Source organism: Triturus cristatus, chromosome 1_2 (genome assembly GCF_964204655.1).
Source record: "Triturus cristatus chromosome 1_2, aTriCri1.1, whole genome shotgun sequence".
NCBI classification, from domain to species: domain Eukaryota; kingdom Metazoa; phylum Chordata; class Amphibia; order Caudata; family Salamandridae; genus Triturus; species Triturus cristatus.
This window is the reverse complement of record NC_140580.1, coordinates 863145688-863173199: the sequence shown is the minus strand read 5'-3', so window position 1 is coordinate 863173199 and position 27512 is coordinate 863145688. Positions and strand designations below refer to the sequence as shown.

The 27512-nt window shown below is 43.0% G+C and overlaps 1 protein-coding gene across 2 annotated transcripts in view; it reads right to left on the bottom strand.

Moving 5' to 3' along the window:
* MEGF6 (multiple EGF like domains 6) overlaps positions 1–27512 on the bottom strand; it is a 1140767-nt gene that overhangs the window by 5754 nt on the left and 1107501 nt on the right. For both annotated transcript variants that reach the window (XM_085609125.1, XM_085609129.1), the window contains 5 exons: positions 19264–19392; positions 16046–16174; positions 13799–13927; positions 5968–6096; positions 3267–3314 (listed from right to left, as the gene is read on the bottom strand). In XM_085609125.1, the coding sequence (XP_085465251.1) occupies positions 3267–3314; positions 5968–6096; positions 13799–13927; positions 16046–16174; positions 19264–19392 (564 nt within the window). The remainder of the gene's footprint in view (positions 1–3266; positions 3315–5967; positions 6097–13798; positions 13928–16045; positions 16175–19263; positions 19393–27512) is intronic.

Here is a 27512-nt window from a genome sequence, read left to right as displayed (position 1 = left end):
CATAATCACTGTGAGGGTGTTGCATTCAAAGATCCCCCCCATTCGGCAAATTTTAGACTTATGGATGCGTTCTGCCAAGGGAACATCATTAAAGTTTACCATTACTTTTTCCCTTGCCCCCCAATTGTCTTCATATGTCAAGCCTTCGAAAAGGGACACTGTGGCAGGCTCTGGGGGTGATGTTGGCAAGGACGTCTCTGACTGAAGAGAGGAATAGTATCTTGGCATGCTGTGTTTTTTTTTCTTGGCACAGCTGCTGGCACCTGTTGAGGTGAGACATTGAGTGGCATCAGAGTCATCAAGCCTGCATAAGCGTTCTCCCCCGTTGGTGATGGCCCAGAAGGTACAAAAGAGATCCAGCATACGCAAACCAGAGTGCTTTGACCAGATGACGGGCCCAGAAACCCCATTTTCATCTAAGTTGGGATCTGCTCCATGAACAAACTGTGGGGGCATATTCACAAGGAAAGTGTTGAAGCGTGTCATTAAGCCAAGGAGGCTAACACCATGCTCTGTCACTTTAGAAACGCAGGGCTGCATCATATTTACAAGAATGTGGTGCAGTCCTGCATTTCCCCCTGCGCTGGTATTAAATTTAGCTGCCTAGCACCAACTCCGCACTATGGTGCAAGTGTGTCTGCATGCAAGGGTGTCTGCGTTGAGGGGAGTGGTTGTTTATGTGCAGGAAGGTGTCCCTTCCTGCAGATAAATAATCTTTAAATGGCGTTTTGTAACTTCTATGTGTGCTGCTCAATGCAGAACACATAGAAGTTGCAAAACGTAATTTTTTTAATGATTGTTCATGTGCAGGAAGGTGTCCCTTCCTGCACATAAACAATCAAAGGCGTTTTGCTGTTTCCATGTGTGCTGTACAACGCAGCACACATGGAAACAGCAAAAACTAGGAGAAATTAAACATTTCTCCTCTTTTCGCCAGAGTAAGACCAGGTTTTTCCTGGTCTTAATTTTAGCGCTGCCCCATACTTACACTACCCTTGTAAATATGGGGCAGTGTCTAAATTAAGGGTGTTGCGGTGGAACGCCCACAGCAATACAGATTGCCCTCCCCTTTCATACTAAGAATAGCATAAAAGGGTGCCTTATTTACAAGACAGCGTTAAGCCACGTTAAGTGGCTTAACGCTGCCTTGTAAATAAGGCGAAGCCCATATTGACACCACAATGTCTTTAAAAGTGACGTTGTGGTGGCGATAGGGACTTGTAAATATGCTCCTGAGATCCTGGGAAGCACTGTTTCCTGAAGGGAGAAGAGAATTTCTCCTCCCGTTTGCGCTTTTCATGAGTCTACGTTTTGTGAGATTTTTCCCTCACAGATGACTTGCTTGCAGGAGAAGGATATCGCGTAGGCATTTCCGGTGAGTTTTTCCACAAATAGTTTTACCTCCTGCTTTATGTTTGTCTTTGGATGTATGAAGACACAAGGGGGCATATTGACAATATTTTGGTGTGGGGCAGTGCCACAGGCCTTCTAGCTGTGCTGCCATACGTCTAAAGAAAAGGGTAGGAATTAGCTGTATCTACAAGATATAGCGCATTCCTATCCTTTCTGCCAGCACCGGCGCACAAACTGCAGCCATGCACCCTTTCACCAAGGTGCATGGGGTGTCTTTGTTGTTGGCATGATGGTTTTTGTGCAGGAAGGTACACCTTCCTGCACAAAAACAATCAAAGGAGGCATTTCCTTGTTCTATGTGTGCTGCAGAATGCAGCACACATGGAAAGAGGAAAAAAGGAGAAGACATGTAAGTATTTCTCCTCGTTACGCCTGCTTTGGGAAAGTGTGAGTTTTGGTGCTGCACCAGATTTACAGTATGATGTAAGTCTGGGGCAGTGTCAAAAACCATTGGAACTGAATAGGAACAACTACAGCAACACCCATGGAATACTCGTTCCACGCAGAGTAAGTCATTGCCTTACTCCATATTTAGAAGGCCATGAAAAACCACTCAGTAGCTTTGTGTGGCCATGTAAATATGGGCCGGGCCGCTGCGCCTAGGGAGTGTCACAAAAGTGACGCTCCGGCGGTGTTAAAGAGATGCAGGGGCATTGTACATATGCCCCAAGAACTGCGAGCCAAGGCATTGTGTTCTGATCCGAGACATCACATGCAGCTGCTATGTGGATCCCAAAGAGATATCTTCTTGCCTCATCTATGAGAAGGTTTGAAACCTGAAGGTTTTGGAGGTGACATTTGACCTAGTCATTCTCTTATTCTGATGAATTTCATCGGTGAGACACCAAGAGACAAGTCCAGAAATGCAATGATGAGGAGTGAAAAAATAGGAATCGGATACCTGTTAGCAAGATGGTGTCTACCATACTCTGGTGTAGGCGCATCTGGAGGCAGAGTCGTTGCTGGAGATGCATTGCCCCACCTGGCCGTGCTGGAGAACTATTGCTGGGAGATAGGTTTTAGAGACTAGTCTAAAGTCTGGAGAGATAACTGATAAGACGGGCAAATCTGTGGAAATAGGCATGCATCGGAACGTGCAGATTTAAGTGGCAGGGGAAAGAGGAAATTTATGTAGCCCACAGAAATCCTATCTACTGGTTTTCCAGCACTTGGGAATTTCACATCCTGGTGACCACTTTAAACTGACTGCCATCTCAGCACTAGGCAGAAGCAGGCTCGCTTGCTGGAAAAATGGGAGAATTTACAAACAGGATATTGTTTCCAAAAGTCTAGCAGGGCTACAGAAAAGTGAGTAATGTCTGGCTAGGTGCTTTCTGAATGGTGGTAAGTCAGACAAGGGTCACCGGCACCAGGAAACAGGTCTGTGTAGTTGATGTCGTCTGACAAATGCACCCACTACAAAATTAGTAGAGGATTTCCTTCCTAAAATTATGGCTAGGATTGTCTAAAATATGAACAATCCTTTTGTTGCCTGGGTGATTAAAGTCTAGAAAACAATCACATTCTCGTCTAGAAACCAATAATATTATCACAAACCACTAATCAAAAACATTAAAGTGCCCAAAATCTTTAGCCAGCACTGACCATTTTCTAAAGGCTCTAGACTGAAGACATGAAGGGTCTTCTAGCGAAAGAGTTACGCATACTCGATTTGATAAAAAGTAGAAATACCTAGCATATTCAAGAAAGCAATTTACAGGACCTAACGTGCTATTCAAGGCCAGTGGTAGTGTTTTTTCACCAATCAAGTGATTTTTGACTGGTGAAAAGTGAATAAAATATTATCTAAGAACAATAAGAAAAAGCAGAATGTTCAGTAATAAGGTTCTTACTTGACTCAAAGGTTTGCCGTTGAATGGTGGAAAGTTGAGGTGGTCCACCTACAAACGAAAAGAGCAAGAAGTTATTAACTACTTAGTGTTTCCCAAATGTTGGTTGCAAAACCATCCTCTCCTTGGACAACCTTCCGAGAGCTCTTATTTATTAATGTAAAGGCCAAGGGAAATGATAAGGGCCCCAAAGCTCAACTAATCAGCCAAGTGGATATCAGAGTCTATTATTGGGTGGTACACATCACACTCCTTGATTACTGTTTGAGCCCACTATCCCGAGGGATACAAGTATTTAGGAAATAGGAGATTGTGAAGTACCTGGAGTCAGAGTGAAAGTCAGACAATTTTTTGGAAAAACATTGCAATAGAGCATAAACTAACAAGGATTCAAATTTTGGAAAAAGAGTTTGGTAAATCCGATTTATTAACCTTCAACACATATTAGTTGAATCAGTGTCTTGCCTCTTGCTTCCAACATCATGTTGCATAACTTTCATCACATGGATTAAATCAGCCATTTTGCCTTTTGTGGGTTAACGCATCCAACATGGGTTTCACTCTATGGAGGACGGCGACCTAGGGTTTTTTCAAGGTAATGATTTTAGTGCAGTTGTATCAGAGTACAGGTATCTCACTGTATATCTGGTCAAAGTTTGACAGGTGTGGGTAGGATTCAGTGGGTAACTGTGGACTGCAAGTGGCCGGTGTTTTGTTGGTCACCATTTAGAACTGACCATCCCTAACCACATTGTGAACTCTGATTTCCACACCACCGACAAAGAAGCAGCCACAGTACAGCCGTGATTTGATCTTGCATGAGAACTTCCATCATAAATATAGCATCAAGTTTTTGGGACGACCATCGGCATTAAATGCGCCTGGTACACCTTCATAGGACTTGAGAGACACAGCTGAAGAGGAGCTAGAAAAGTTATCTATGCAGAGCACACTGTGAAAACCTATTAAATGGTGCATGTTTCAGCCTCCTTTAGAGTGCTGCCACTCTGGCCTATTCTGGGATTAGGCAAGAGGTACTGTTAAGATGAAAGCAGTACTGATAGCACTGGTGGTTTTCCATGCTTGGTAAAGTAATGCTTATGCCTTGACAGTAATACCAATACTGTCAGAGTGGTAGGAGAAACACGATTTAGGGATGGGTCCGCATCATATCAAAAAACGCTAAGCGCTATATAAATAAATACATTACATAAATACATTCATTAATTAATAAATACAGTTTGTATCACGTAGCTGCTATTTACCTATGGAATGTTCCCTTGTTCTCTCCCCAAGTAAAGCAGATGTTTTTCATAATGAACGTATAGAATATTAAATATTCCGTGATTCTTTACTCTTCGCCAACTGATTATATTTGAAAGTTTTCACTTGAATGTCCAGCACAGATTTGCTCTAAGTTTATATTTTAGCCAGACACCACCTAGGTGATGCAAACAGGTATGATCACGGTGTGCACTTACACTAACAAAGTCTGGGTTACATCAAAATCCTTGAATATTTCAGAATCCAATCATTTTTACTTAATTAATTTTAAACTATCTAAGTCCAGACATTGTCCAGGGCTACAGTAGCTATGCTCTGAGTTGGCCTTCTGGCGATCTACAGATTTCCCCATCTTGATTGGATTCAGCTCCTGGCCACTCGTCTTGTATAGTTTCTATTACTCACACCAGACATCTGTCCAATTTCCTGGCTTAGGAGTTATTTGCCACTGACATCTCAAAAACATCTGCATGCCATCTGCATACAGTACCACAAATATGTGTGCCGGATTGTTCGAAGAAGGAAGGACTCAGGTTCTTTGCAGTCACAAAGAGTTGTGCAATCACAGCTGCATATCAGCCTAAAAATATACAAGTGCATTGGGCCAGAAATGATAAGAAGACGACCTGAGTCAGCACTGTGAAATATCCTGGTTTTATTTATCCGAAAGGAGTCCTGAGCTGCTCTATATGCAGCAAGTCTTAATGCTCATTCCTTTTGTTGATACCAAACACTAACATTTTGTGTCAGGTTTGGACACTTTTTTGACGCAGCCCGTTTCAAAATGTCTTTTGGGGTTTACTGAGGCACGTAAACGCCAACTAATGTAAGTGCCGTACATTACCTTGCTTCGGGGAGGCATTACATGGGTAGAGCATATCCTTCTCCATGCATCCTAAAATGGATTTGACCCAAACCCAGATTTTCGAAAATCTGTAAACTTGAGTTTGCAACAAAATGGCGCGTCGGCGAAGCTGGCGTTATGAGGAGAAATATTTTTATTTCTCCGTGTGACTTCCTCTTTGCATGCGTGCTGCATTCTACAGCACCCATATAAAGTGGAATAAGTCTCAGACAGTAGTTTTTGTGCAGGAGGGTATCTCTTCCTGCACAAAAGCTATTCTGACCACAATGCAGACGCCCTTACATCGTGGCACAAGGGTACCGGAGTTGGCGCTAGGCTGCCACAAGTGCACCAGTGCCAGGAGACAGCAAAAGGTGTGCCATCTCTTTGTAAATATGGCACATTTCTGCTCCCTCTCTTCTGCAATGCAGCAAAGCGAGCTCCCCTGCTGCACTGCGTAGCATGAAAGGTTAGTAAATACAGGCCTCAATTCTTTCTAAACTCTAGAAGCAGGAGGTAGTCGCAAAACTCGATGATCTTCAGGAACAGGACACCATGACGCTTGGAGCACCCTACCTTCTTGACAAGTTGCTCCTACGTGTCCATCCAAGCAGGTGCATTGTCCATTCCGAGGGTTACACTGAGCATTCCCAGTGCAGTCGCAGCGGAGGGTGCAGTTGGGGCCGTAGCGGTTCACTCTGCAGTCTGGGAGAGTTAGAGAGACGTTATGTGATTAGGCAGTGAGACTGGGACAGTTAACAAAATAATTGTGATACCTGAAGTAATCACACGCCATGCAAATGTAGCATTCGCTATTGAGAGCGAATGATGTTACACAGCACTGGAACACTTCTGGGTGAGTTGGGCTTTATTAAAATGCAAATCCAAAAATTACTTCAGAAAATAAAGTGATCACAATAAATGAATAAAACTTAACTTTTTTCAAAGCGAAGCATACTTTATTTTGTTGTACTGTCATGTGCAGGCTGGAGGGTTGTGTTCACGAGATCCTGATTGCAGCACATTTATTAGGGATTCTGTTTTGGTCACCACTAACATTACAAAAGTTTGCAATAAAAGCGAAATTCGACACCATTTGCTGGGTTGTTAGTCTTAACATTCCTAAAAACAGTTTTTGAAATTGATTTAAAAAAAAAAACTGAAATAAATGATAATCCACCATGCGCCTCTGACATGAACGGTTTATTATTAACAATTTTAACGCGCCTGTCTCCCTCCGTAAAAGATTTTGATCGGGGCATATCAAGAATGAAATAAATAAATAAAATCTATTCTTGCATGGCAAACAATTTGTTGAAGAAATCACATTTCCTAATAGGCCAGTTTACCTGTGAACATATCCAAGTTCAACAGAAAAAGATCTTCAGATCCTTGTACAAGACGTAAGAGCATACCTCAAAATTTTAGAGGAATTTGAAAACATGAATGCTTTGAAAAAACATGAAAAAGTGACAGTTGGTGCTCCTGATGTGGATTTGAACACTGAGGTCCCTCACTTCATTGGCTAGAGCTCGGGCCACATAATGAGGTGAATTGATTATATGCAGTCTATGGCTGTTTTCAATGTTGTTTTAAGATACTGCTATGCAAATATTGACAACTGTGGGTTTACAGCCTGACATTTTGGAATAATTCAAGCACACGACTCTATGAAAGATCCAGTGTTTGCTAAAGAACTAGTCTTTCACAGATTCCATAGGAAACAAGAGGAACAGTGGGGGTCATAATGGTTAGGGATGGTCATGTTGTAAGGCAACACAACTGGCAGCCAATGTGATTCATAGATCACTGTGACAATATTAAAAATTAGCCCAAATTCCTACCAACGTCATAGAGAAAGCTTTGACTGCTTGACCACGGCAATACTGGACAGTCACAGTAACTATTGAAATGTTGCCTTTCTGTTGCAATCAATGGGATTCAGTGTCTTGGGTGGCTGGGCAGAAAAGGGACAGAGTCACAGGGGGAGTTACTGAGACAAAAGGGGGCAGTAGCAGGCTATTCACAGGGTTTAGAATGGGAGAGATACATGGCAGTATGAGTAAAGATGACCAGTCAATAGGGAGCAGAGTCAAGGGCAGAAACATAAGAGGATTTTCCAATCATGGACTGTTTTACCATCCAAATATGCTCCTGCTCTGTCAGTGAAAAGCCACCTCAGGGAAAATGACCCACCACAAAGGCATAAAGCATCAGACCACATGCAGCCATCATATGGCAGATTGGAGGTCCAAGCACCACGCAATAACTCAGCCACAAACTATTAAACGCTGAGGAAAGAGTAAATGACTAAAAGGATACACACTTTTAATTTCATTCCTATTGGTTCAATTACAAAAGGGAAAACAAAGGAATAAATAAATAGCCAACGAAGGATGAAACTAAAACAGGAAATAACAACATCTCAAATAAGACAATTTGAGGTGTTTAATTAGTAAGGGTCCTGTAACAATTGAAATTATTAATTGTGTCGGGTGACTATCTACTTCAAGGAATAATCATCACACAGGCTAGTGTGGAGTCTTATAGCTATGAAATAAACCTGAGCTCAACCCCTTGACAGCTATGGTACAGAGCAGACAGGTTTAACTTAGGGCCGTGTGTAAAGTATTTATGCAGTACCAAAACCATAATAAACACGAAATGCAAAACAATAAAAATCCCAAACTGAATTAGAAAACTAAAGTAACATTTAATAAACAAAATTACATCAAAATGGCAAAAACTGGAGATGTATTTTTTAATGTTTTAGGTAAGAATGCCACAAATAGCACAATGTGCCATTCACAGTCAATGGTCTCAGTAGACTGAGACCTAGACACAGTTTGACGCTGACCAAAATGGAGTACGCGTCGGATACACCAACCAGGTTTGACCTGGTCAAAGATTATACCTTCTGACGTTAGTCCTTTATGTCCCAATTCACCACAGGAATACACTTCTAAAGCCCCCTAGGACCTCATAGGATGCACTTACAGGTTCACAGAGTATCAGGCAGAAGCCAAACAACAGTGTTCAGTCCAGGTCCCACTGAGTAGTTACAGGTAAAGGCTTGTTTGTCCTGGCTACAAGAGAGAAATGGTCCAGTCCTTTTGGGGCTCTTATCAGGTCGCAGACAGCAATCCTCTTATGAACTTGCTTATGGCCAGGAGTGTTCTAAAGGGGGTTCCTAGAGATGCCACATTTATGCCTGCCTGCATGAGCTAGTGGTTGGGTATGACTCCTGGACATAGGCTAGAATAGGATAGGATATATGCTTGTAGAGCGCTCGTATGCCGTGGCGTCTTGGCGCTAAAGGAAGAGAACCTAGTAAGGCCAGTAGGCTGTAACATTCACCTATGTTGTAGCAAACAGTCAAGTCTTCAAGGCTCTCCTAAAAGCCAATCTATTAGGTTGAAGACGCAAGGCTACAGGCAACAAGTTCCATAGCTTTGCCGCACGGTGGGAGAATGCTCTACCACCCCATCTTGCCTTCCTGATCCTATCCAGGCAAAGAAGATTCAAGGTGCCAGATCTTAGCGATCGGGCCGGAATGTAAGGTCTAAACAATATGCGCATAGCCCTAGCACCTCCTCCGTAGAAAGCTTTATGGACCAAACATAAGGCCTTAAACTCCACGCGAAGCTGGATTGGAAGCCAGTGAAAAGTTTGGATAGCCGCAGAGGTAGGCTTGCCTCTGGGTATATCCAAAAGTAATCTAGCAGCAACATTCTGCAATGATTGAAGCCTGTTCATTTGGGACTTATTAATTCCCAGAAATAGGCCATTGCAGTAATCTAACTTGGAGAGCAAAAGAGCTAATACGACTAATTTCTGTTGTTCCTTCCTAATGAAGGGAAAAATCTTCTTCAAGGTTTTAATTAAGAAGAAACAGGAAGAGGTAAGACTATTAACTTGAGCCGAGAAAGTTAAATTACAATCAAAGATAACCCCCAGGTTTCTGATCTTGGATGCAGGGGTGGGACATTCCCCGGCTATAGTTGGCCACCAGGAAGCATCCCATCGAGGTTGCCCCTGGCCAAATTCAATAACCTCTGTTTTGTCGGTGTTTTAGGAAGCTATGATTCATCCAAGATATAAACTCCTCCAAACAGGCATGAAACCTAACAGCCGTGTTCTCTGGATGTTTAACCATGGAGATGATAAACTGAGAATCATCGGCGTAAGATGTAAATTCAAAACCATGCCTCCTAATCAGACTGGCCAGTGGCAACATATAGATATTAAAGAGGGTAGGTGACAGTGCGGAGCCCTGGGGGACCCCACAGGGCAAGAAAAAGCTCTCCGATTGCAAACCCTCCCAACATAGGCTCTGCACTCTCCCGTCCAGAAAAGAGGATAGGAGGGACAATGCTGAACCCCCGATACCCACATCTTGGAGCCGCTGAACCAATACTGTGTGGTTCACGGTGTCGAAGGCTGCCGACAAATCAAGCAGAACCAAGACTGCATTTCCCCCTTGATCCATAGTTCTGCGGATCTCTTCTGTAACTACAATCAGGGCAGATACAGTAGAGTGATTAGATCTAAAACCATGCTGAGTTACATCCAATATTTCATTGGTCTCGAGGTAGTCAGTCAAGGTTCTGTTCATTGATTTTTCCAAGATCTTAGCCATTATGGGCAGGCCGGCAATCGGCCGGTAGTTCTTGACATGCCCTGATCAGTAGGGTAAATGTTCTCGGTGCCAACCTTACACTCTGTGGGCATTTTCAAGATGGCAGATGTCACCTTCTTCTGGGCCTCCACTGGCTATCACGGTGGAGCTTCCACCTGCGGGTGTCAAAAGGGGGATGCAAAGTCCCTTACTTATGCCCTGACTGGAGACAGTCAAAACACTGGGCAGGTGAAAATGCCCTCTGGGTTTCCAACCATCAAATCCTCCCCACCTCTGCTCTAAAGCAGAATGGGAATATTTTTCTTCCAACTCTTTTGGGGCCTTCTCTGTATTATTCTGGCTTTCCCTTTCCCTCTGCGAAGGGGAACATGTACCACACTTCACGTGGTCACTCCCAGGTACCTTCCTAAACACTCTGATCCAGAGACCAGCTTCTCTGACAAGCTCTCTGAGCACAGTGAGCTTGGAGTATATTAGGTGCTGGCACAACTCTGGAAACCAATTACTGTTCTCCTTAAAAAACAAATTGGACAGCTCTTCACCCAACCATCCAGTGCCTTAATAGAAAAATCCTCAAATCTACCCATGTGACCCTTCTGACGATCCCTGGACTCCAGGAAATACTTCTCCCGGGTCAAACCAAACTTACTAATAAGGGCTTCCCTCATGGGGGCATACTTCATCCAGTCAGATATTTAAAGGGCCAATAAGGTATTCCTCCCACCCCACCCCCAATGGGCACATGCTTACACAGTAATGCCCACTAGTATTCTTCTGGGACTATGCATATGCAAGGCCACCACATGTGCTGCAAACCATTTATCTATGTCACCTTACAGCACATAGATATGCACCAATCTTTATAAGTGTGAACTCTTATCTCTCCATTGCACTTCATTGTCACTTCCATTATCCTCAGGCAGACAGAGTGACCATTAAATGCTGCTTGTTCCAGGAGCGAAGCATCCACCCCTCACAAATGTATTAGGGATATTGATTATAACGCCACGTACTTCTAATTACAGAGAACTCCAGATTGCACCTTTTGATCCCATTTTTGGCTTTTGAGACACTTATGTCTTTGTATTTGTGCTCTCCTCTTTGGATTGTATTACACCTGTGGAACTAAAAACACAGGAGACCCTATCAAGAACTCTGGCCTTTTCCATACAGACCTCTTCATGGGTTGACATTTGAGCCGTCCTGCCTCCCATTTAACTAATACTATAGGAGTTGAGGCGACCCTTCCCTGGGACCCGCCCCCGTCCCTTTTCCCCCTCTCATTATCAATTTTGGAATCCTATATCTGAGTGCCCTGAGGAAGGTGTGACCCATATTGCGGTCCTCACCTCACCGAAATGCGCATTTGTGCATACCAAGAACAGATATTTAAGGACCACAAGATGCGACTAAAGTGCTGACATTAGCATGTATTGAAGTGAACATTGTATTTACATAGATGGACTAAGGACCTATATTTACAAATTAAAATGTATAGAGATTTATATAGGCTGAACAAAGACCTTTACCATTGATGTACTTATATTGATATCTAGAGACTTAAGTGGAGACAGTTCCATGTCGGTCCTTGTTAGATTGTTTTTTCATTTTTGATTTGTTGATATTTATTGATGTGCAAAGTATGCTAGCAGAAGATGGATGTATGTGGTGTGTATGATTTGTATGTAGCTGCCGTGCATGAGATGGAGTGATTGTAGGAGGATAGTAAATAAATTCATTGAAGATATCCAAAGTGAAATACATTCATGTATGGATAAACAATATGTACATATTTTGTGGATATGCGTTTTGACATGTTTTGTATTAAATACTGAAGAGCTTGTAACCAAATTAGATGATTGTCTCATTATTGATGGTTCTTTGAATGGATGGGTCTGAATCACATGGGACTTTGGAGACTTGAAGTTGTTCCCAAATTATAGCAAGATACTCTGCTCTTCCGTATTAGGAATCAGGTTTTATTTTGTTGTTTATAATTTCAGTATCTCTTATCATTCATGTCCGGCTCTCCATGGCTTCTCTCATGCACCATCAGAATTTTCTTTTCTTTCACAGTCACATTTTTCTCCTCCAGGCATGCTGCTGCCTTCTTTTTTTCAAAGGCTAGCGTACCCAGTTTCAGCTTCAACTCCCTCTCTGCTTGCCTGTCTACCAGCACTAATTGGGTCAAGCTGGAAGAGAACACATTGATTCCTCCTCTGGACAATGCAGGTGATCTAGTCCATACAGCCTCTTAAATGTGGCAGGGAGTGTCCCTGTGGGTTCATTAGCATGGTCCATGAAGGCTGAGGAAGTGTGTAGAGAGTGTGCTATGGTAATCCTATTGTCCTACTACATATAACATTAAAATCCAGTTCAGGGCTGTCATTGTATCCACAATAAATTCGGAGACCGAAGTCTGGTAGAACAAGGCAGGGTTTTTCCAGCAAACAGACAGCGTATGTACAAGAATTGTTTTGGCATCCTCTTCATTCTTTGAAGTGCATTCTGAGTGTTAAATGTAAAACCTCAGTAGACCGGTCAAGCAGGGTTTGACTTTCCAGCAGGCTTGACAATGTAATGTCAAAAAAGGAGCTTATAACCTCACCCTGCATATTCTATCAGGTTCAGAGGGGTCAATTCTGGCCATTGAAGTGAATATTTTGTTTGCTCCTGGGAGGCATTTCACACCCTTTCACATCTATTCAAATGCTAATTACTGGCTGACAGAAGATGGAGAGCAAATGCAAATGGGCCTCCAGAGGCTTTGAGCAGGTAGAAGGTAATTTTCTATAAGTACCCTTTCATTGAGATATATCAAAAATCTGACTTCACCATTTGAATTGGATGTTTAATGACTATTAAAATTGTTTAAAAAAATTCTAATTGCTCACTAACATATATTAACATTATAGATGTAATAATGAAACCCAGTGTTTTTCTATGGCACAACTAGCCTTGCTCCAGTGAAAATAGCGTTTGAGGTTTCTTTCTCTTTAAGGACATGTTTGACATTAAATTCCTACTTGTCCTTTTAACTACTATGCACCCTGCTAAATAGGCAATTAGGCGTCCATAGGGGTGACTTATAAATATTTAAAAGGAAGGTTTTGAGCTGTCAAAATAGATTATTTTGAAAAATCGCATTGCAGCTTTTACACTGCTACAGTCAGGTTACACTGGCATGCCTGAAGCTATGTTTGCACTTCCATTGTAGTGGATAGCACAATAGGTGCTGCAGTCCACTAGTGACATTTAACTTGCAGACCTGGGGCACATTTTGCACTATATACTAGGGACTAATATGCATGCAAAATATACCAATTAAGAACATTCCAATTCGACCATGCTTAAAGGGGGAACACTGGCACTTTCTACTGGCTAACAGGGTTAAAGCACCCACAGTTCTAAAATCAGCAAAAATATAGGGTTCATTAAATGGCACAAAAACCAGGGTGACCATGCAGACAAGACAGATTTTCTACAGTTACTAATTTAGAAACTAGAATTTGGGGTGGAAATCCATGTCATAATTTGAACTCTTCAAAATAAAGTAGGCTTTGCCCTCAGGTGGTTTACTTTAGAACACCATACTGACTTCACCATTTAGTAACTGAGTTTGCCATTTATAACGTGTAACCTTGACAAAATGGTGTATTTATTTATGTGAATACTTTTCTTTTCTAAATAAGCACGCACATCACTTTTCCCCCCCATTTGCCCTACACATGCTCTTTCTTAGTACATAGATCTATTCATATTGTTTACCAATGTCGCATTTAAGTCCAGTTTTTCCAGGAGGACAGAAGCATACGCCAGAGATTGGGTCGCAGGGGGCACCTCCTTCACAGTCACATGACTTCTGACACTTCTCTCCAAACGTCCCATCTTCACACCCTGATATGATAAAAACATATTTATGCACATTTATGCACATTTTAAGTATGCTACTTTCAGAGACAGGCCAGTTTATAATCATTTGGCTGCTCCAGAGGTGGTAAACATATTGAGATAGAATGGACATCCTGCCGGACATAAATTCTAGAGATCTTTTAAAAGGTACCTCAGAAAGGCTAGAAGTGGATCAGACTCCAACATGCATGTCTTTTTCCCTATCATGCAGTAGAGGCAGCCTCAGCAATCCCAAATTTAGATTATTACTCGGCAGTGACACACCAGGTCACTGCATTGCCAGAAGAGCACAGCCACTCTGCATTTCACGGTGCATCACAAACTATTTAGCACATCAGAATACTCAAAATCATTTTCCCCAAGTTCCCTGCTAAGTCTCAGTGCCAGACCTTGAAACTCTCAGGCAAAGTAACACTTTTCTATAAAACTATTACTTTGCAACAAATGAAGATATTTATGCACTTAGGTTGATTTTCTTTAACTTGTCTTGCGGTTCAATTCCCAGACCTCTCTGCATACACAAGCCACACTTGTGTGGGCAACAAATGTACCATCTGCAATCACCAGTTAAAGATTCTAGTTCTGAGATTCAGGATCTATGGATTTTTTGGGTTCCAGATGGCGTTCGCTACTATGCAAAATCTGTCGCGTGACCACATTTTCTACTTTTGTAAATGTGTGATGGGGTAGAAAATACGTTATTCCAGTTAGAGTGTAGAGTGGGAAGTGCTGTGCAAGTGTGGGGAATACCCACACTGTTGTATTTTAAATTGTGTAATTCGTGTGTGAAAGTAGAGTAAGGTATTTCCTCACATGAAACCTGGAGAAAAATGTGCAACTCAATATCTGCCATAACCTACGTGCACAGATTTTGGGTTCAGTGAATAATATCTTGTCGGAGGGTTAGTGTCAGGAGGCTACACCACAAAACCTACTAGGGAGCATATTTACAAGGGCTTTATCTCCTAACATGCATAATCGCATGTTAGCACCCTTTTTCCCAACGCCTCACTTTGCATCTCCAATGAGATGCAAAGTGGGCGTTACTGGGCGTACCCAAGATGGACTACCTTGCAAATATCGCTGATGTTTACATTGTGATATTTACAAGGCAGCCCACATGATTTTAGCACACATTAGATTTTGGCGAAAACGGCAGTTTTCGCCAAAACCTAACGTCTGCTAAAATCCTGACTTAGCCATCCCTAACATATGGGGTGGATTATGCTGATACGACCCTGTGGGTCGTACCAGGAAGGTTATCGCTCTTTTGCAGGGAACATCGCTGGAAAACCAGCGATGTTCCCTGCAAAAGGGCGATAACCTCGCTATCTCTGGAATTGTTATCGCCCTGGAGTAACACGTTGTTAACGCACTACCAGGGTGAAAAATACCAGAGATAGCCTGCGATAATATAATTATCGCTAAGCACGGCCAGCGATAATTATCTCTGGCTGTTGTTAGTATGCCCCTGAAGTCTTAGGGCTTGATTTAGAGTTTGGTGAGTGGTTTATTCAGTCATGTTTGTTACGAAGAAACCTGTCAGCCAAACTGTAAATTAGGTCCTAATTTAGTGTTTGAATGTTACCTTTCTGAATCACAAATAATGACTCAATATATGCCAACCATATGCATACCCCAATAGAAATGAAGCTTTCCTTATTTTTAATGGATTGGTTACTATAAGGAAGGGTTGAGACCTACTTGTAAAGAAAGACAATCTTGAAGACAGTCTGTTACTTTATTGGTTAATCAATATTTGCTTCTATAGTTCCATCGAGTCATCCATGCATTTGTGCATATGTTCAATTTGCTATCACTCTGTTCCAGTGAACATGGCCATTCTTCTAATATGTATCACGAGAACTTAAATCCATCATTTCCTTCATCATTTCACTTCCCCTTCATCATGTCTATTCTATCTACACATATTAATGATTTTAAAATCCATCAATCTCTATACGCATTTATCAACTGCTGCTTCATGTAACTCTATCAATAGTCAGTCAGTCAATACTCTTTATTTCGGCCAATAGCCATAAAAGAGAAAAGCATAAAAGACAAATTAAAAAAATATATATATATGGGCTTTATAATTTTTACCCTGTTCACAATATTCCCCATAGAATCCAGAGGGACACAGGCACTGGCCAGTCACATGGTCACATGTTGCTCCATTTTCACAGTCACACCGCTCTTGACAGTTGAATCCATAGAAACCAGAAGGGCAGGCTGCAAGAGATATACAAAGATATTGGGCATTTTGGAAAATAGACTAGGCACTCAAAATAATGGAAATGGCAACAATTATTTTTACAGTGATTACAACATGATCCAGTTAGAAAGCCTGGTACAAATCATGATACGTTGCTTCTTGAAGTGAGATTTATGCAATGAAGAAAGCAAGATGATAGGAGGGAATCTTTAAGAAGATCTATGCCTAAAATGGAGATTTTTTATTGTTATATAAACCCTCACTTTCATATATGTCAGGTCCATTCTCTGGCTCTGCTCTCAAAAGTGTCGACAAGAAAACTCAAGTGGGGAATTGCAGGGTACACAGCGTGATGCCCAATCCTGGCCCGTTCATCAAACCATCAAACCCCATTCACCCCCGGCAAAAATCCCTTCCAACGGTTGTGATGTGACGTTCAACTGATGGGAAGTACAAATAGATCAACCTAGGATAAGATGGTTAGCACTCCATGCAGTAGAGTTTTAGTGGGCCATGTAAGAGAAAAGATAGGAAGAGCAATTCGGAAGGAAACTTACATTATGTGAGAGCTTCGGGTAATAACATATGATTTACAATATTCCAGAAGACAACACTATTAGCATGTGTTTGTAAATGCTGCGTGGTCTGCTGCTTTCATGTAGCACCCTTCTGGGGGTCAGTAGGTTTTCAGAATGACAACTTGCTCTGAGTTCTGCACTCTCTCTATACCACTCTAACTCACATTCAGAGTGAGTTATCATAGTGTCCCTTCCTCCACAAAAGCAATCTTGCCTACAGCGCAGGCACCCTTGCACCACGTAACAAGACTATCTGCATTGGCATAAGGCAGCACATTGGGCACCAGAGCAAGGAGAGGACAGGAATGCACCATATAATGTTATATATGCGGCATTCCTCCCATTTCCCTTTCACGCACGCAGCAAGGTGTCTCGCTGCGTTGCATGAAAGTTTGACAAATCTGGGTCCTAATATACAGCAAATTTTTTAAAAAGATGCTCCCAAGGATCAGTGCATATGTAACACAGAGAACACGCAAGAGAAGCCAGTGGAGCAGTAAAGGATGCAGATGGGAACGTGGAGAATTCTGAACCCTCTTAAGCAGTGGAGGGTAGTCCTGAATCCAAGTCATGCTAGGGTTACCCTCACACACAGGCCAAATAAAGGCTTTAAAGACTTCCTGGGCAGACATGAGATTGCAAGCATCTCCTGTAATTCCAAGATTCTCCAGGAAGGATGGCCAAACATCCATGTTGAGATCTCGCAGACTCTGATAAACTACATTTGCATCACCAGAGTAACACTTCCTAGTGATTCATATGCTTAAAGGGCATCACTGCTGGCATTACATATCATATTAACAATGAGGTTATAACTGATATTGCTGAAGTTGAAAGACCAAGCCCTGCTGGTGAAGTCAAAGATTGCGTGCAGTGGACCGCAGTGCGCGGAAGCTTTGAGCAATTTCAGTGAAGTCCTCAATGCGGCCCTTTCTGATGCCATCTTTGACATCAAGTGTGAGTTCATGAGCGCAGCTTTATATGAGTTGTGATTGGGGTGCACACCACAACTAATACGTTTCAGTGTTGTTTCAGGTTTTGAATTCAATTATAACATCCCTTCAACTGAAGGTGTTTAGAGGAATTTCTGTGTTTTTTTAAGAAGTAATATTTAATATTGATATAAATGTACATTTAAGACTTCATTGAAAAAGACTGGCGCTCCTCACTCTCTGCTGCTTGTTATCAGTGTGTTTGGTGCTTCTTAAGGGGAAAATATATACATATATATATAGTATAATAAAATAGAATATTTATATATATAATAAAATTGGTTCATTGACCCCGTGAGTGCACAACTTTCAATTTGAAAAGGAGCTTTGCTGTTTATCCGTTAACTCACCCACACGCATGGTGCATCCGTCTCGAAGGAGTTCAGCAGCCTGGGTGGAACCTGAGCGTAGCATTATATATATATTTTTCACCGAAATCCGCAGCAGATCCGCGCTTGATTTGGAAAAAGCCCCCGGTGGGCCAGGTACCGTGTGCATTGTATAAAAAAAGGAGGGGGCGCACCCCCCCCCCCCATGATGAGGTTCTATAAACCCAGGGACCACAACCTCCCTGGGGCTAAAGGAACATTGAGGGGGGGGGGGCTGCGCATACCCCCTGGCACCCGGGGACCATCACCTCCGGGAGCTAGATAACATCTATTGGGGGAACTTGGGGCCCCCTTGGGCACAAATATTTTTTTTAACAATGAGAGAGTGCAGCCCCCCTTCCAGGCCACATAAGGCCCGCAGGACCACCACTTACCCAGGGCCGGCCCATAAAATCAAATGGCAGAAGCTGTGACAGTAACCACCAAGCAAAAGCAAGCACTCCCAAAAGTGCTCCCGCCCGCTGGAAGGTTTCATTTATTTCCCTGCGTGCGGACATGTGGGCAGGGAAAGAGATTAAACTTTTGCTCTTGCACACAGGGAGCTGCATTTGAAGCAGCTCCCTGTGTGCAATAGCAATACCGGCTCCCGCAGGAGACAGCAAGCCAGCTGGGACCGCAGGGGCCTTGATACTCCCCTGTGGTCCTGATCCTGCACACTGGGTTTCCTAGGTGAGCTCCAGGGCACCCAGGAGACATGGGCGGGCCCTGAGAGGAGGGGTCGCTCCCTTTTTACTTATATGTATATTATGGCCCCGCCATGTCATGAGTGATGTTTTATGTGAGGTCATAAGCAGTGCATTGCAGGGCATAAGTTATAGTAAGGCCAGCTAACTATAACTGCTGAACTTCACTGTTTTTTTCCAGCGAATATATATATATATATATATATATATATATATATATATATATATATATATATATATATATAATGTGAAGGCTAGAAAATTCAGCAACGTTTCCTGCCAATGTTACTAAGGTTCGCTGTTCAAATGGAGTGCATTTACATTCTATAAACAAACAAGGATGTTACAAACAGCTGCATACCGTGACTCTGGTTTCGGAATGGCATGTTAAATAAATGAATAGGCATTTAAATACTGTTGTTTTGCCTTTTTGTTAACTAAGAAAGAGTGAAGGGAAAACTTACCATGTTGGCAAGAAGGTCCATAAAACCCTTGTGTGCAGTTGCAGGCTCCAGTCACTCGGTCGCAACTTGCGTTGTTGTTGCAGGCACACTCCTGCTTGCAGTCCGGACCATACGTTCCAGCGGGGCATTCTGTGAGAAATACATACTATTTACTCAAAGTACAAAGAGCAATATAATGTCTTTTATTTTATTTGTAGCTATCAGGTTACTGGGAATGGTATGCTTCTGCCCATGAAGTTCAGAGAAAATGGTATTGTCCTGGCCAAGTAGGTTATATGTAACCCTGGGCGCGACACTACGCTTCGCCCACGTAGTGTACGTAGCGCTGCCTGCTTCGCAGTTTTCGAAGTAGGCGAAGCAGGCAGCGCCTACGCACGCTACGTGGGCGAAGCGTAGCTGCCTGCCGCCCACCACCCGCCTCCCGCCCGCCGTACTTTTAAAAGGTAAAATAAATTTGTAATAAAGCAAATTAGGCACTTACCTGACGCGCGGCGTCTCCCGGGGCTCCCTCTTCCTGTTTTTCAATTTTCCTGACAAATGCGCATGCGCGGACGCCCGCGCATGCGCATTTCTCGCAAGAAATGCGCATGCGCGGGCGTCCGCGCATGCGCATTTGTCAGGAAAATTGAAAAACAGGAAGAGGGAGCCCCGGGAGACGCCGCGCGTCAGGTAAGTGCCTTTAATTTGCTTTATTACAAATTCATTTTATCTTTTAAAAGTAGGGTGGGTGGGTGGCGGGTGGCGCGTAGTGGGGCTACGAGAAGCGTGTAGTGTGCGTAGATTTGGGCACACTACGTGCTGCTTCACGTAGCCCCACTACGCCCACTACGCCCACCCTTAGTTATATGGAATGGTATGCTCCCGCTCATGCAAGTTTGAGGGAACGGGAGGGATATACATTAGAACTACGTAAGAGGAAAAGTACAAGATCAGCAGTGGTGAAGCTATTGCAAAATCAGTGAAGCAACAGGATTAAAGATGTAGTGTATTGCATCACGGCATTCAAAGAAAGGCATTTTCAAGGGAAAAAGGATGTGGAATCAGCAAGGTGGTGGAGAGCTACAGCACCAATGTTATAGGTTGATGGACTGGTGGGTGGGATGTCAGTGTATGGGAGGTGGACGGAAATGTGGAATCGTGTAGCTGTTTTTGGACATTAAAGACAGAAAGCACTAGTCTGAAGTTGGTGGGGATCTCATTCTATAGTGAGGGTACAAAGGAGAAGGTGCATCTTTGTACCTTCTCTTTTTCTTCTCATGCTAATTTCTTATATACTCTCTAGTATCATCGGATTGGTGCTTATGCTGGTGTAGATACAGTCAGTTAGAGGTTTTCATTTAGGTACTTGGTTTTATTCGTGTGTACTGTTTTTTGTTGATGCAAAGAGATCTGACTTTTATGTAAGATGACAGGGGCACACTGTGGAGATGTCTTGGAGATTGGGTAATGTAAAAATAAATTTTGGCCTAATTTTCAACTTATGACAGCTTTAAATGTTGCATGGGGTACAGGAGCCCTGTGAACAAGAATTGTACCCGTCAATGTGTGAGAAGCAGGGCGTGCACATCGGAGACATTTTAAGGCATGGGCAAAGTGGGCAATTACCGAGTGCCCCCACCTTAAAAGGGACCCCCTGAGAAACTGAACTTTGTTAACATTTTACATATAATTTAGTATTTCTTGGTATGTGGACTTGAATTAGTAGGAAATATTTAATAAAACACAAAAATATCTGAATAGGGGCCCCCAAAATATGTTTTGCCCGGGGCCTCCAATGTTCTTTAGATGTCACTGGTGCACATTTCAATTTAAGGTAAGTGCTTTTAACTTGCAGAAGAGACTCATCTGCTACTATGATAGCTCAGCTTCATTGGCTTATCCTTGAAATATAAATTCAATTTGAAAGCCCAAGAATTAGAAGTTTGTGAAGGGTGTATAAGAAACATGAATATTGTATGTTATAGAGCCTGTTCTCAATCTATTGTTGCAGCTTGCCTCTGTTGATAAGTATAACCAGGGGCTTATTTATGAGCCCCTTGCGCCAGTTTTGCGCCACCGTTGTGTCACTTTTAGTGATGCAGCGGTGGCTTAAATAATGCGCCATGTTGTGCCATATTTACGAAGTGACGCATCTAGGCAGATGCGTAATTTCGTAAGCCCCTGCGATACATTATACCTGCGTCAGGTATAATGTATGCAGGGTGGGCGTTCCCCCGCAAGAAAGGGTCGTAGGAGTGGCGCAGCGAAATCTATGAGATTTCGCTGCACCACTTCTAGGACACCAATGCGTCACAACCTTATGCCTGCCTCATGGCAGGCGTAAGAGTGACGCAGGCCCTTTCACATGGGGCTTGGCCCATGTGAAAGGAACAATGCTGGAGTTTCGTCGGACTTTCGACACAACTCCAGCAATGCGCCACTTTTTTTGCTGACAGATACGTCACTTATACTGACATATCTGTCCTTCCTTACGACATGATGCGTCATATTGTAAATATGATGCATCATTGGTGTCGCAAGGAGGGCGCACTGAGAAGTGGCGCATTGGTGCTTTCACTCAGCGATGTGCCACTTCTCGTAAATGAGACCCTCAGTTTTTTGTGGGATTCAGTTCTAAATATATCTCTTTCGTGCAAGGTTATATTGTGGAAAAGTAGTGTTTCGACTGTTCCCTATTGGATGAGGACTATTCTTTGAGACAGCGCTGCATATTGCTAATATATTGATGGATAGTATTTTCTTATGTGGTGTCAAAAAAATAACCTGGTATTGGAAGTGACCTAAGACGTTTTTTGTTCTGTATGGGTTTAATACATTCCTGGCTAGTGTACATTTGTTTCTTTCTCTATATATACATATTTCTTTATTCTGAAGCGAAGCAACCATAAAAGATACAGTACATCATATAATAAATAAGCAAACGATTCATACTGATACACCAAAAATGTAAAACAATGCAAATGATGAAAACCGGCTACCCAAAATCAGTCGATTCTGGATAGTTTAGATCTATAAGCGGCCCGCAAGAAACTTATCACTGTGCTGTAAGAGGGTTGGATAGCAACTGTAAATGCAAGAGGGCCACTTTGGCATGCCTACCCATCAGGCTTTTTAACAAAGGCTGGAGGAAACGTTTTCTGGGAAATGAAAAATATTTACACAATAGTATAAAATGTAGCGTGTCCTGAGGATATTGAAGATCGCAGCCACAGGGACCTCGTTGATCAGGTGAAAGAAGAAAACCCACCGGAGATGCTAAAAGATGATGGAGCTGGTTGAATCTAAAACGCGTAATTAAAAATCTATTGTGAGGGGGGCGTGGCTTGGACGCCGATCAAGATGGCCGCCTGAGTCCGGAGCTCCCTGCGCCCCGGCGGTTTTGTTTCATCTCCCCACCGCTATCTGCGACTGTTTCGGCTTCTTCCTTGTGGCTCCTTCAAGCGGATATCTCCGAGCTGAGGATGTGACCGCCGGATTTCGTCTTCCAGCAGTTTTTTGCCCAGTTCCCGCTCCTCGGTGTAAGTGCCTCAGCGCGGCCGCCATTTTGAATTAGGCGCGATGTGTGCGCGACGCTGAGGTAACTGCAAATATGCTCTCCTTGTTTTTCCTTCTGTTCCTGGACTTTATCATTGACAATTAATGGCCGCTCTGTCATCGCGCTATGCCTGAATGATATTTTTCATGCTGCTTCCTGGGAGACCCTTACATCCATGTTCTCCTCACAGGCTGTTACGTTTGCTGTGCTCTTCCCTGATGTCTTACTTCAGTTCCAATGCGTAACTCTCCCTACATCCTCATTACGCCCACATGCTGGATTTCTGCTGCAATTCTACCATTAAATCTTGGTGCATTTGGCGTTTGCGCTCACTGGTGACTTCTCTCTCAACACTGGAAGTAGCCTTTCATTCCTTGCTTGCATCACCTCTGTGTCTTGGGACTCTGGTTTTTGCTGTTATCCCTTAGTGCTTCTGTGGATCGCTGTGTTTTTCATCTATACATACGGACATTTTTTTTCTTTTTTTGGTTTTGCGTACAAGACGTTGCATTGGAGCACTTCCTTCTTATCCTGCCCCTGGCACGTTCAAGCTTCTATGGGCAAGCTACGCAACCCAAAGTTTGTCTTTGTGCCTTCGAAGAGCTCTCCTTCTTCCGCCTCTTCTTCAACGGCTGGTCACTCTTCCCATCCTTCTCCCACGGAGCAAATGGCGACGACATCATCCATCCGTTCTTCTCTGTCACAGCCTGCCCTAAACAAATCTTCCCCTTCTGCCTCCTTGTCTAAGCGATTGAAGCAAGACTCTCCTCCACCTCCACCTGCGACGCCTTCGTCCCCTATATCTATGGAGTTGATATTGGAGGAGATTCGCGCTCTACGTCCGTTTGTAGAGGAGACTAATGCGAAGATGCAGCTCTTTGAGGCTAAATGGTCAACGATGGAAACTCGTGTTTCTTCCGTGGAGCAGCAGGTCACTGAGATTCAGTCAAACTCTCAACGCATCTCCTCTCTGGAAAAGTCTCTTCTGACCCTCCAGCAGCACACTGAGGATTTGGAAAATAGGAATAGGAGGAACAACCTGCGTGTTTATGGCCTACCGGAGTCCTTGGAAGGGGATGATCCTGTAACGTTCTTCTCCTCTTTTCTTCTGAAGCTTCTGGATCTTCCTACTACTACTGCTCTAAGTATCCAAAGAGCTCATAGACTTGGCCCTCGCTCCTCCTCCTCAACCAAACCGTGAGGGGTCATCATCCTCTTCCTCAAGTTTACTGATCTCCTTCTGGTCCTCTCTAGAGCTCGAGCGAAGCGCCAAGTGTCCTGGATGGGTCAGAGAGTTTTTCTCTCTCAGGATGTTTCTAATGCCACTGCTGCCAGAAGAAAATAATTCTTATCTCTTCGTGCTCCTCTGCGCTCTATTGGAGCTAGATATGCCTCTTTCACCCCTGTACCTTCAAGGTAACTCATTAAAACAACACCTGGACTTTCCAAGATCCGGCTGAACTTAAGAATTTTATTCACATTCAGACCAATGCTGGCATGGACACATCCAATCCCCCTACTGGTTGATTATTTATCTGTTTGGTTTTTTCTCCTTACAGGTTTTTGCTGAAATTTCTCCCTCTTTGGTTTGATTCTTCTTCTGCTTGATGTGATTATATAATGGTTGTTGTTTGGGTTTTCTGTTTTACATATAATGTCTGCTTTTGTACTGTTTATCCCACCATGACTTCTGCATAACACGTTTCTTTTTCCCTCCCTTAGATTTTTACTCGATAAACCCTCTTGTATCCCTCTTCGTAACATACGATTCGTCTTCCTCATATTCCGTCCTGGTGCGGTGTGTTGCTCTCCGGCTTAGGAGGCCGTTCTTGTCGAATCCTTCCATACCCCATCGTCATCTTGTCATCTCCCTCCCCCCTTCAGGTATGTTTTCCTCAGTCATCCGTTTTGGATATGCACTGTCTCTTCTTCTACTTCTCTTTTCCCCCCTTTTTCCTCTCTATCCATTTTCTTTGTTTTTTCTTACTGTATCTCCTGACTTTCTTTTGTCTTGCTCTTTTCTCTCACTCACTTGTTGTCCTTTATGGCGTTCTTGGTTTTATGCCTTTTCTCTGTTCTTTACACATTTTATTGTTATTTAATTCAAAGTTATCTCATGGAATGTGAAAGGTTTTGTTAGCCCTATTAAACGACAGAGAGTGCTTTCCCATCTAGCCTCTTATACTCCTGATTTAGTTCTTTTACAAGAAACCCACCTTTCTGAGGCGGAGTCTCTTAAATTAAAGAGAGGCTGGGTGGGAACGGTTTTATTTTCTCCTACATCCAATAAAAAGAATGGTGTGGCCATTTTGTGTCACAAGAAGCTCAAATGTAAAGTTCTCTCTCAAGAAAATGATACCGAGGGTCGTTGGGTCTTAGTTAAGCTGTTAATCAATTCTGTATCCTTGACTGTTTTTAATGTATATGGCCCCACTCATCCTGATTGTAATTTTTGGCCTCTAATAACTTCTAAGTGTTTTCAATACAGTGATTCCCTGTTCATTCTGGGGGGGGATTGTAATCAAATCCTGACTCTTTGGACTATTCCTTCTTTTCACCTCCTCATGCCTCTCTCTCTCGGATTGACTACATCTTCCTTTCTCAATCTCTTTCTCAAAATCTTCTTTCCTCTTCTATAGAGCCGATAGTTATCTCAGACCATGCTCCCATTGTCACAGTTCTTGATCTTCTTCCTCCTCATCCCAAATCCTCCCGCTGGCGTTTCAATAACTCTCTTCTCCTAGATCCCCTCTTTTCCTCTTCTTTTCTTTCCTTTGCTACGGAATTATTTCTACTCAATTCTGATCCCTCTTTACCCCCTCACGTTATTTGGGACTCTTTTAAGGCTACCGCTCGCGGTTTTGTGATTGATTTTGTCTCAAAGAAAAAGAAGTCTTACCTTAAGAAACAGAAAGACCTTCTCTCCCATATTAAATCCCTGGAGCATAAATTCTACACCTCTTCTACTAAAACGGTTTTACCAGACCTTATACGCGCCAAACTTGATTTTAACAAAATCACCACGGATAACGCTTCCTCAATATTACTACGCAGCAGCGCCCGCTACCACGGAGGTCGCAACAAGTCAGGTAAGCTATTGGCCAACTACCTTAAGTCTCGCAAGGAGCGCAATCTGATTGATTCGATATATTCCACCGATAATCTTCTCTTGCATAAGGAGCAGGATATACTCGCCCAATTTCAACAGTTTTACCAATCTCTTTATACTCCTGAGTCTCCCCCTTCGGCTGCCCTTATTCAATCCTACTTGGATAAAATCCCTGCCCCCTCCACTTCTCATCTTAACTTCCCTGATCTTGAACTTGACCTTTCCATTACAGAATTAGACAGCGCCTTAACATCTCTAACCAAAGGTAAATCTCCGGGTCCGGACGGTTTCTCTGTGGAATTCTACCTACATTTCTCAGATCTTCTGCTTCCTAAACTTCTCTCCCTCTTCCAATCCTTCTTTACCTCTGGCACAGCTGCCGGTACCTTTCACGAGGCTACGATCTGCCTAATACCTAAAGAGGGTCGCGACCCCCAATTCTGTAAAAATTATCGCCCAATATCCCTTGTTAATGTAGACTATAAATTATTTGCTAAACTTCTTGCCCGGCGCTTAGATCCTCTCCTCCCACATCTCATTGGTAGGGAACAGTGTGGATTCGTAAAGGGCAGACTCACCTCGGATAATTCCCGCCTTTTTCTCAATGTTCTCAATAAGGTACCTTCTCTCAACATTTCTCTAGCTGCCATCTCGGTTGATGCTGAGAAGGCTTTTGGTAGAGTAGATTGGTCCTTTCTGTTTGCCTCCCTGCGTTGGCACGGTTTTGGTCCTAATTTTATTTCTCTGGTTTCTTTACTTTATTCCTCCCCTAAAGCGTCTGTTTTAGTTAATGGCCATCTATCCCCCTATTTTCCCTTGCAGCGTGGCGTCCGTCAGGGCTGCCCTTTGTCCCCTCTACTCTTTGTCCTAGCTCTAGAGCCATTTCTTACGTCTATTAGAAACAACATTTCTATTTCTGGCTTCCCTTACGACAAGACTCATTTGAAACTCTCTGCGTATGCGGATGACATTCTTTTGTTTATTTCTGACCCTGACCATTCCATTCCGGCCTTACTACTTGAGTTTAACTCCTTTTCCCAAGTTTCTGGTTACAAAATTAACTCTGATAAAACTGAGATTCTTCCTCTTACTAAATTTTGTCTCCCTCATCAGTTTTCGACCACTGGTTTTGCATGGAATTCCTCTAAAATTAAGTATCTTGGGATTTGGTTCTCTAACTCCATCTCTTCGGTTGAACATGTCTGCTGTATTATCCCGTATTGATAAGTTGTTCTCTTTTTGGAATCCTCTCTTTCTTTCATGATGGGGTCGGCTGGATTCGATCAAAATGATGATATCTCCCATTCTTATATACATCCTTTCCATGCTCCCCATTCATATTCCTGATATCTATTTCAAACGCATTGATTCCTGTCTCTCTAAGTTTCTCCGGAATCATAAAAAATCGAGAGTTGCTCTAGCTGCTCTTCGTAAACCGAAATCCAATGGCGGAGTCAACTTTCTGGATTTCCGTCTCTATCATAAATCTTTTTCTCTCCGTCAGGCTTCTAATTGGCTTTGTCTTGCACCCTCCCCTCTTGCTCCTCTTTGGCTCTCTATTGAACGCTCACTCCTCTCTCCTTTCTCCCTATCTGAAATTGTACA